This window comes from Euphorbia lathyris, chromosome 10 (genome assembly GCF_963576675.1).
Source record: "Euphorbia lathyris chromosome 10, ddEupLath1.1, whole genome shotgun sequence".
In the NCBI taxonomy this organism is placed as follows: Eukaryota; Viridiplantae; Streptophyta; class Magnoliopsida; order Malpighiales; family Euphorbiaceae; genus Euphorbia; species Euphorbia lathyris.
This window is the reverse complement of record NC_088919.1, coordinates 9,106,977-9,116,718: the sequence shown is the minus strand read 5'-3', so window position 1 is coordinate 9,116,718 and position 9,742 is coordinate 9,106,977. Positions and strand designations below refer to the sequence as shown.

The following is a 9,742-nucleotide window of genomic DNA, read 5'->3' as shown; positions in this document are numbered from 1 at the left end:
TACTTAGATCAATTAAAACTAGAAAATACATCATATTTCTCTTATGTTTGTGTTACGAGAAAAAGAAATAAAAAAATCCAGAAAACAACATCATCAGTCTTATGAATGTGAGGTTACTGTTCAACACAAAGCAGACCAGTCGTCGTCGAGTTTAAATTGCTGCCTGTTTGTGAAACCATTTCGTATTTATGATGATTATGATTCTTCTCACTTCATCTTTTGAATAGATCTTCAAATTCTAAACAATTGAATTTAAGATCAGCTACCTAGAAATAAAAAAGACAAAACATAAGAAAAATTGAATTGAACGATAAGCATATACACTTGTGTTGTAAATATTAAACGTTCAAGTATGTCTACTCACGTTGGTAGCATTTCTCGAGCATAACACAACTGGATTTTTTTGAATAGATCTTGATTTAGAATTTAAGACAGCTGCCTAAAAATCAAACAAGCAGAACATAAGAAAATTTGAATTAAAGGGTTAGGCTATGCTTATTTTGTTTTTTCTACCATTGGATGATGATGAACTTTGACAAAGTAAGCTCATTTAATGGTAGAAAAAACAAAGTAAAACTTACTTTGTTAAAAACAAAGTGAGCATAGAAGACGCCTTGAATTAAATGATAAGTCTCTACACTTGTGTAAAAATTAACAGTTCATATATATATACACACTCACATTGGTAGCATTGCACGAGCTTAACACAATTGGATTTTTTCAACAGCGGCAGACACCCTGTAACAAAAAATAATAACATCAATATATAAAAATTACAAATCCCCTTCATTCAGGAAGACGAAAGAAGAATATATATATATTCAATCAATTCAGTATAAGACAATATTGAAAACCTAATTAAAACTTGAGAACATCTATTATATAAAACACATATCAACCAAACGAGTTCACACAATAGAATACCAAATTAATCTAGTAACACAAAAACCAGATAGAATTGAACAACAACAACAACAAAGCCTTAGTCCCGAAATGATTCGGGGTCGGCTAACATGAACCATCATATAAAACCATGAAATCAAGTCGTGTCAGCGACACAAATTCGCTCCCTCCACTCCGTCCTATCCACTACCATATTTTCCTCAAACCAGATAGAATTGAAAATGAAAAAAAAAAACTTACATGATCATTAGTATATACAACTTCAATGGTGCGCTGCCAAAATTTTAATTTTTTTTTATCCAGATCCGACACGAAATTAATAATTAGATACCAACCCCGCATAAAAAGAGGCTAGCTAGTAATAAAAACATCAAAATGATGTCTTACTCTTATTTTGTAGTGTCCGTCGAACAATAGTATATGCAAATATACTTATGAGCTCTTCTAAGATATAAATTATTGTTTTGACGAGAGTTTTATTCAAAACCTTTTTCAAAACAATTTTATTAAAACATTTCAAAAGTTTTATCGAAAACGATTTAAAAATCTTTTATTCAAAAACGATTTTATTAAAACATTTTATTTTAAAATCAAAACAATCAAAACAATAATATATATCTTAAAGGAGTCTCACTAGCACAATATGCAAATACACTTATAAGCCGAGTAAAGCTTATCTTATCCAGAGAGAAGAGATACCCTCCTAACATACAAAAACAACATCAATGGAAGTTAGTTAATTACAATAATAATAACAAAGCATCATTCCTCATCTAAAATAAAAGACTATTAACGAATTAAAAGAAATAAATGACTATAATGGTTACCCTAGGATGACCCTTCATTATGGTGTGTTAACGTTGAGAACCAACACCCATTAGACCACCAAATGTTGGTCCTCAAACTACATGAACATTTAGAATTGGATTCGGAGATTGAAGCCAAAACTAGTGTTCTTCTTAGCTGCATCACGAAAGCCAACCAACTCTTTGCAGCATTGTTATGTCTTCCTCGTTTTGTCCTCCAGAGATCGGTGAGTTGACATTGGTCAATCCCTTGTGCAGGAACCAGCATTGGATTCAGAGGTTGAAGCCAAAACTAGTCTACTTCATTGATAGATGTCTTCCTTGCTTTCTCCTCTCGGGGATCGATGAGGAGATCCTCACAATTTTTAATTCATTTTCAATTTAACTCTTATTATTTCTCTTATCCCAATTTAATTCATTTTAATACATTTAATTACTTTTGGGTTAAAAAAAAATACACTTAGTTACTTTTCTTATATATTTTTCTTATTAATTTCAATTTCATTCCTACTTAATTTAGGTAATTTAAGTTCATACACATACGCTCTATTAAATTATTAGATAATATTGATTAAAAAAAATTATTAGGTAATATATGATTCTATTTTATTTATGGATTTTAATTGTTGTAATACGATTAAGCTAATCTCGATCATTGGATAATGATTTTGATAAATTTTTTATCTATATGATTTTGATAAATAAACGATAAATAATTGACAAATCATATATTAATAATTTTTTGTGTATTTTTTTTAAGAATAATAATTTATGATTTTCTTTTATCAGGTTTTAGTCATTGGATAGCGGTTATAAAACGACTCCATAATCCCGACTACCAAATATTTTTCAGTATAAAATATTCAGATTACTTAGGAGGTCCTGCCGGCTTTGGTTTTGAACAATGTGTTTTGGTCATTTAGGTAGTAGTCACGTGTCTTTTCGATCAACAATGAAAGTTGACTATTGTTTATGTGGTATCACGTCATATTTTTTGTGCTTTTTGATTTTGAAGTCATCGACATGATTTAATTGAAACAAAATTTAAAATTAAATCATTTTACTCAAATTAATTAAAATTAAATAATTATTTTAAGACAATCATGAAAATTATAAATTTCAATGACCAATATTAAATTTAAGACAGTCAGGTGACTTTAATTTTAATCATCGCTTTTTTAAACGACTTAACCTTCATAAATTAAAATAGCTATAGTATATATATTATATACATTTCACTTTACGCACTTTATCCTATTTTTACCACGCCTTAATTTATCATATATATACATTTCATTATTATGCAAACCAACAAATGCTTACAACTGAGTACTCTCAACGGGTAACTCATAAAAGTCTTAGTTAGATTAGAGAGTGTTTATTTTAGCGTTTCGTAGGAGTGTTTAGCGGTTTTACACCAAACTGTTAATGGTATAGTATTTGGTTATGATCATAAAACCGTATCGGTTAGCAGTTTTGGAGCAAACATGAGCGGTTCACGAAAAACTCCAACTTGAAGCTTTTCATGAAATTCTGTTTTTAGCTGTTTAGTTTTTGATAAAATTAACCAATTTTTATTTCTATTTACTAAGGGTATTCTTAAAAAATATATCAATGATCACCTATTACTAATAACCTGACATATAGAATCCTTCCTTATTTTTTTTCATCCCAACGAATTATACATTTGCATTTGATAAAATATACCATGAGATAGGATACAATATCCAGTAATCTGCTATGATAAAAATATAATATGGTTTCATCAAATTTATAAGCAATGTTTGGTTTTATTATGATTGCATTGAAAAAAGATAAGACTTTCCCCCCTAAATAAGGTGGTTCCGAAAATGTAACATTTATTATTTAGATTATTAACATTCCTACAACATGTTTATTTATATCATTATTTTATATTGTTAAATAATGCGTATTTTCGTCTTTTCATATATTAACAACAACAACTCTTTGTAAATTTACCAAACATTAATTACCAATTAGCTAACAATAAACAGTAACTGCTACTGCTAACTGCAACCGCTAACAGCAATAGCTGTAAGCTAACAGCTGAACCAAACATGCCCTTACTGTTCATTGATTATTATTTCTTACTCAAAAATAATAATGGCAAAATGCATTATTAGACCCCTGATTTTTCATTTTTTGGTTCATTAAGCCCTTGATATTTTATTTGGATACATTAAACCCATGATCATTTATTTTTGGTCTTATTAAGCCCTTGATGACCAAAAAAGGTAAAATTGACCATACAATTCGGTTAACAAATTGTTATTCATTCCATCTGGATTCGAAATTTGCATTTTTTCATTATTTGAAAGCAATTTTGGATGTATAAAGTGGCTATAGGAGAACCGTAAAAATCTTAATTCAAACTGAAAAAAGTATTTTTTTTTTTAATAATTTCAAATACAAATAAAGTTAATAACGTCATTTTAATAGAATTACGTGTTTACAACTTACTAATTTGGTTATTAAGGACTTAATGAGACAAAAAAATAAATGATTAGAGGTTTAATGTATCCAAATAAAAAATCAAGGACTTAATGAACCAAAAAATGAAAGATCCTTGAGTGATAAATGGGAAATTCATGGAAAGTTACAATCCCCACCGCGAAATAGTGCACCGACACGTCTTCATCGAAGTTGTTTTTCGACTGAAAGACCGAGAGCTAACTATCGAGAATGATGCTTTTTGCCAATAATAATGTTAACGAGATGGAACCGAACTTTGTTGGAATTCAAATTTATATTTGAACTCGGCTAATTAAAAGCCCATTTGTTCAGGAGCTAATTCGGTTAATATAAGAAACAAAAGTTCGATTTACATCTTCTCCACCAAATTCAAATACATATTTCAGTTTGAATTCAAATCCTCCAATTTTACCCTAATGATGCTAACGTTTAATCCGGCCTTCTTAGCTCTCGACCTAGCTCTGGTATGAATTTTAGATTTCATTTGATTTTTTGTGAGCTGATGTGAATGGAAGTTTTTGGATATCTTTTCCATGTATCTTTTGCAGGTTCCTTCATTTGTTCACTTGTGTAAATGCTTAAATGGTGCTTTCTTCATTAATTTCTCATTTAGCTGCCTTTATTTCTGGAATCGGATCAAGAATAAGAATGTTTACTCCATTTATGGGATTCTGATGATTGTAATGTTTAATCCTTCTACCTCTGGTATGAATTTTGGACTCTTCTTCATTTCATTTTTTGTGAGCTGATGTGAATTGCCTAGCTCTGGTATGAATTTTAGCCCTTAGGAGGAGGTCAATGAGAGTAATGGAAGGTTAAGTATTAAGTTAACATTGTTTGGGAGGTTAACGGGGTTAAATGTTTACTTCCTCTAACCTCCAAATTAGGGGTTAATGGGAGTAGCGTAAACTTTTTTTAAATTTCTTGTCTCTCCAGAGTAAATTTAACCCTCTTTTCCTCTCCATATTTAAACTCCCAAACGAGGTTAAACATTTAGCCTCATTTACATCCTATAAACTCCCAAACAATGTTAATTTTTAACTTTTCTTTCCATCACTTCCCTTCCCTTTCCGTTACTTCCTTTAACTCTCACCTCCATTAACCTCCAAACTCCCAAACAAAGGCTTAGATTCTTGTTCGTTTAATTTTTTGTGAGCTGATGTGAATCTAGTGGTACTTTCATCGTTAATTTCTCATTTAGCTGCCTTTTATTATGTCTGTCTAATGCAATTCCTCTTGATTAGAACTGAACTGAACAGTTTATGTGACTTGTGAAGCATTCTGGTTCGGAATTTCTCTTGTTAACGTTCTTTTCCAGCTAGATGTGTTTCCTTTTTCAGTTCTCGCTTTACTGCCCTTCTTCTAGAATCTAACTATTTTCTACCAAACTGCTTCCTTGAAATTAGTAGATTCATGTTTCTCTCAATCAGATAACACAGAGATGTATTTATGTAGATTCATGTTTAATTGTTTATTTTTCATGATTCTATTCATTAACCAGGTATTGTGTTAAGAATCATATTCTTTCTTTTCTTTTCCAAAAGAAGGATTCAAAGAATATTAGTTTAGGAAACTATTGTATGAAGTAACAGGGGAATGTTTGGCCTTAAAGGAAGTTCATGAAAACACCTGTTGATGAAATTAAATTGGAATTATATTGCTTTGCATAAAATATGCAATCATTGGAGCTGAAAGTTCAAAATAATCACTTATAAATATAGGTCTAACTCGGCCTAAAAGGTAACCCAAGCTCTTAATTTCTTCTCCTTCTTGTTCATATTTTTCACAAGTTATGGGTAACTTCATCTCCTTCAGTCTGGATAACTTACTCATTTGCTGCTATGATCGCGCAAAGGGAGATATGATGTACATCTGGGAATTTAAGGATAACCTCAAAAACCTGAAGGTTTCCAGAGATGAATTAAGGGCATCCAAGAATGATGTGAAGCAACGGGTTGATAATCAGGAAGGTCCGCAAACAAAGCGGCTCCAAGTAGTTGAGCAGTGGCTGAAATCGGTGGAAGAGAAGCTGACGGAAGCTGATGAACTAATCAGTCATGGTGAAGAAGACATTGCCAAGAAATCATGTTTCGGAGGAGGCTGTTGCCGCCATAACTTTTACTCTCTCGGTAAAAGTTTCGTCGATAGGAAGGAAGAACTTGATCTTCTGATGCAAAGAGGACAACAATTCGACAAATTGGTTGAAGAGGTTCTGCTGGAACCCAAGTACATTAGCCAACTGAAGAAAGATCTTAAAGATTTGGAGGTGGCCAAGGACGAGTTAGAGGCTACAAATAAGGATGTGTTGCGGAAAGTAATGAGTCAGGAAGGTGGAAAAATGAAGCGGCTGGAACGAGTTGAAGCTTGGATGTTACAAGTGAAAAAATTGGTAACTGGAGTAGATGAGCTACTGAAGAATGCTCCTGAAGACTTCTCTGATCCGAGATTCGGGAAAAGAGTTTCCGACACATTAGAAGATGTAAGAAGGCTAAGAAGTGAAGGTGATTTTCAAGTGGTGGTTGAAGCCGTGGAATCAGTGTATTTGAGCAGACTGCAAGATAATATTGAAAGTTTGAGAACAGCAGCACTGTCTCTTTCGGGGTTGAAGGATGATGTGATGCTGAAGGTCAGATCAGAGGAAGAAATACAGCAAAAGAAGCGGTTAAAACAGGTTGAAGCGTGGCGTAAAAATGCAGAAAGAATACTAGCTGCTGCTGATTACTTGCTGAATGTAGAAGCTCCGGCAGAAATCAAGAAACTCAATCTCGGCGATTCATCAAGTCTCATTGGGGAAAGGGTGGAGAAAATGCTAAAAGATGTGATTGATCATACAAAAAAGGGACGTTTCTCGGAAGTAACTACTACAGCTCTTCCAGAACCAGTGGTTGAAATTGAATGTGACCAAACGGTGGGTTTGCAAACGAAGTTAGATGATGTGTGGACTACTCTGATGAATCCAGAAGTGGGAATTTTGGGATTATACGGTATCGGGGGTGTTGGAAAAACTACCCTCTTGACACATATCAACAACAAATTCATCAGTACGCAAAATGATTTTGATTTTGTGATCTGGATTGTGATATCCAAAACTTTTTCACTTGCTAAGGTTCAAGAAGAGATTGGGGAAAGAATAGGCATTGCAGTCAATGATTGGAAGAAGAAGGATGTTAGGGAAAAAGCTAAAGATATAAGCAACCTATTGCGGAAAAAGAAGTTCATATTGCTGTTGGATGATTTATGGGAGAAAATCCTTTTGGAAAAGGCTGGGGTTCCCATTCCGAACAAACGAAATGGTTCAAAGATCGTTCTCACCACACGTTCTGAGGTGGTCTGCAGCGTGATGAATGCACGAAACAGGATCAAGGTGGAGACTTTACCACCAGACGAAGCTTGGATATTGTTTGAGGAGAACGTTGGAAAAGACACCCTTTCTGCTGATCCAGCTATCCGTCCTCTCGCTGTGATGGTCGCTAGAGAATGTGCTGGTCTACCTCTGGCTCTCATTGTGGTCGCTCGTGCTATGGCTTGCAGCAAGACACCTGAAGAATGGAAATATGCTCTTGAAGATTTGCAGCAATCTGCTTCGGATTTAGAAGGCATCAAAGATGAGGTATTTGCTCGATTGAAGCTTAGTTATGACAGATTGCCTGATAATAAACAAAGATCATGTTTCATATATTGTGCCTTGTTCCCTGAAGATTTTCAAATTTACAAAGATGATTTGATAGATTATTGGATTTCTGAAAATTTTGATGATGAACATAAAGATGGAGAACATTTTACTCGGGCTAAGGCTTATCGGATTCTTCGACATCTTGTTAGTGTATGTCTATTGGAGGAAAAAGGCAAACATGTTAAAATGCATGATGTGATTCGCGACATGGCTCTGTGGATATCCTGCGATCTTGAAAAGGCGAAATATAACTTCTTAGTGCAAGCTGGTAAACAATTGACTAAAGCCCCGGACATCGAAATTTGGAAAGGGGTGAAAAGAACGTCATTGATGGAAAATTCAATTCGTTATCTACCCAGGGTGTCCATGAGCCTTGATCTCCAGACATTGCTTCTATGTGGCAATCCTCGTTTGCACGAGATTGATGGCAGCATCTTCAGCTTTTCAAGCGCGCTAACAGTTCTTAATCTTTCCAACACTCGAGTGAAGGCATTGCCAGTGGGAGTTACAGCGCTGCATTCGTTGCAATATCTGAACTTATCGCATACATGGATAGAAGAATTGCCGCGAGACTTGAAAGAGCTGACAGGGTTGCTATATTTGAATGTAGAACATAATGATTTACTAGGTATGATTCCGAAAGGAGTCATATCTAATTTCTTATCTCTGCAGGTTTTGAAAATGTTTCGTTGTGGTTTTTTCTACGATGGATCAGATGATAACATATTGCTTGACACCAAAGTGCAAATAGAAGAAATCCAGAAACTGGTGCATTTGAATGTGTTGAGCATCACAATTCGATCAGCCGACGCTCTTCTCCTCTATTTCACCACCGAAAATGTGCAAAGTTGCACTCAAGGTCTGTCTATTGAATGCCTAGGTGATTTAAATTCAATTCAGTTTTCACCAACGGAGAATATGGACCAACTGGAGACGTTACAGATAAGTGCAAGTGAGCATTTGGAACAGATCACTTTCAAGCCTATGCTCTTCAATAGTCTTCGGGAAGTAGTCATCGAGTACTGTCCTCGTTTACTAAACTTGAACTGGCTTGTTTGGGCTCCAAACTTGGCAGTCCTGAAGGTTGTAGTCTGCGAGAAAATCGTAGAAATAGTGAGTGATGTGGATGAAAATCTGACTACATTTTCGAAACTTGAAGTTCTGGAATTAGAGGGTCTGCCACAACTGGAAAACATATGTCATGAAGGTTTAATGTTGCGAGCGATAAAGAGGATGCGAGTGGTTGATTGTCCGATGCTAAAGACGGTTCCCCTGAACGCGGAGATCATAAAGATACGTAAGATTATTGTCGAAGGAGAGAAAGATTGGTGGGATATTTTGGAATGGGAAGATGAAGATACCAAAGATGTCTTTCAATCGTCGTTTAGAAGTTATCCGCCGAGAACAAGAATACGGCTTGCTGCACATCATTATTTTGATATTTGGAGCTCAATGTATTCATGATCTGGTTTCAGTTTTTTAGTGTTTATGTTTTACTAAGTACATATTTCAAATGTGTGTTGTACTCTTATATATACTATATACTTGTTGTTCATGAAACTCATTAATTATTTTTTTTGGATCAATGCAACTATTTACATATATGGGTGATGAAACTTTATAAGTTCCTGTATTATAATTGTGCAACAGATAAAATGATCTTAAGCTATGTTGTGCTAGACTTTATCATTTTATTTAGGCTTAATATATCATCTGTCCCTCAACTTGATTAAAATGCAGCCAATTAATCACTCAGTGGTAAATAAGTAAGCTACACGCGTTTTGAAAGTCGGGGTAGTGGAGTTCTAATATCAGAGGCGAAGGGTTTTAGAGTCAAGCAAGTAAGGTCATTTTTAATATGTTTTAA

At 34.1% G+C, this 9,742-nt stretch overlaps 1 protein-coding gene across 1 annotated transcript; it reads left to right on the top strand.

Annotated features, from left to right (window-relative positions):
* Positions 1-4,897: 4,897 nt before the first annotated feature.
* Positions 4,898-9,397, top strand: LOC136210015 (probable disease resistance protein At5g63020). The gene has a single exon (XM_066001676.1). The coding sequence runs from the start codon at positions 5,995-5,997 to the stop codon at positions 9,337-9,339; it is 3,345 nt and encodes a 1,114-aa protein (XP_065857748.1). The 5' UTR covers positions 4,898-5,994; the 3' UTR covers positions 9,340-9,397.
* Positions 9,398-9,742: the final 345 nt, after the last annotated feature.

Coding starts and splice junctions, on each gene's coding strand:
- LOC136210015 (XM_066001676.1), top strand. CDS start 5,995: ATGGGTAACTTCATCTCCTTCAGTCTGGATAACTTACTCATTTGCTGC.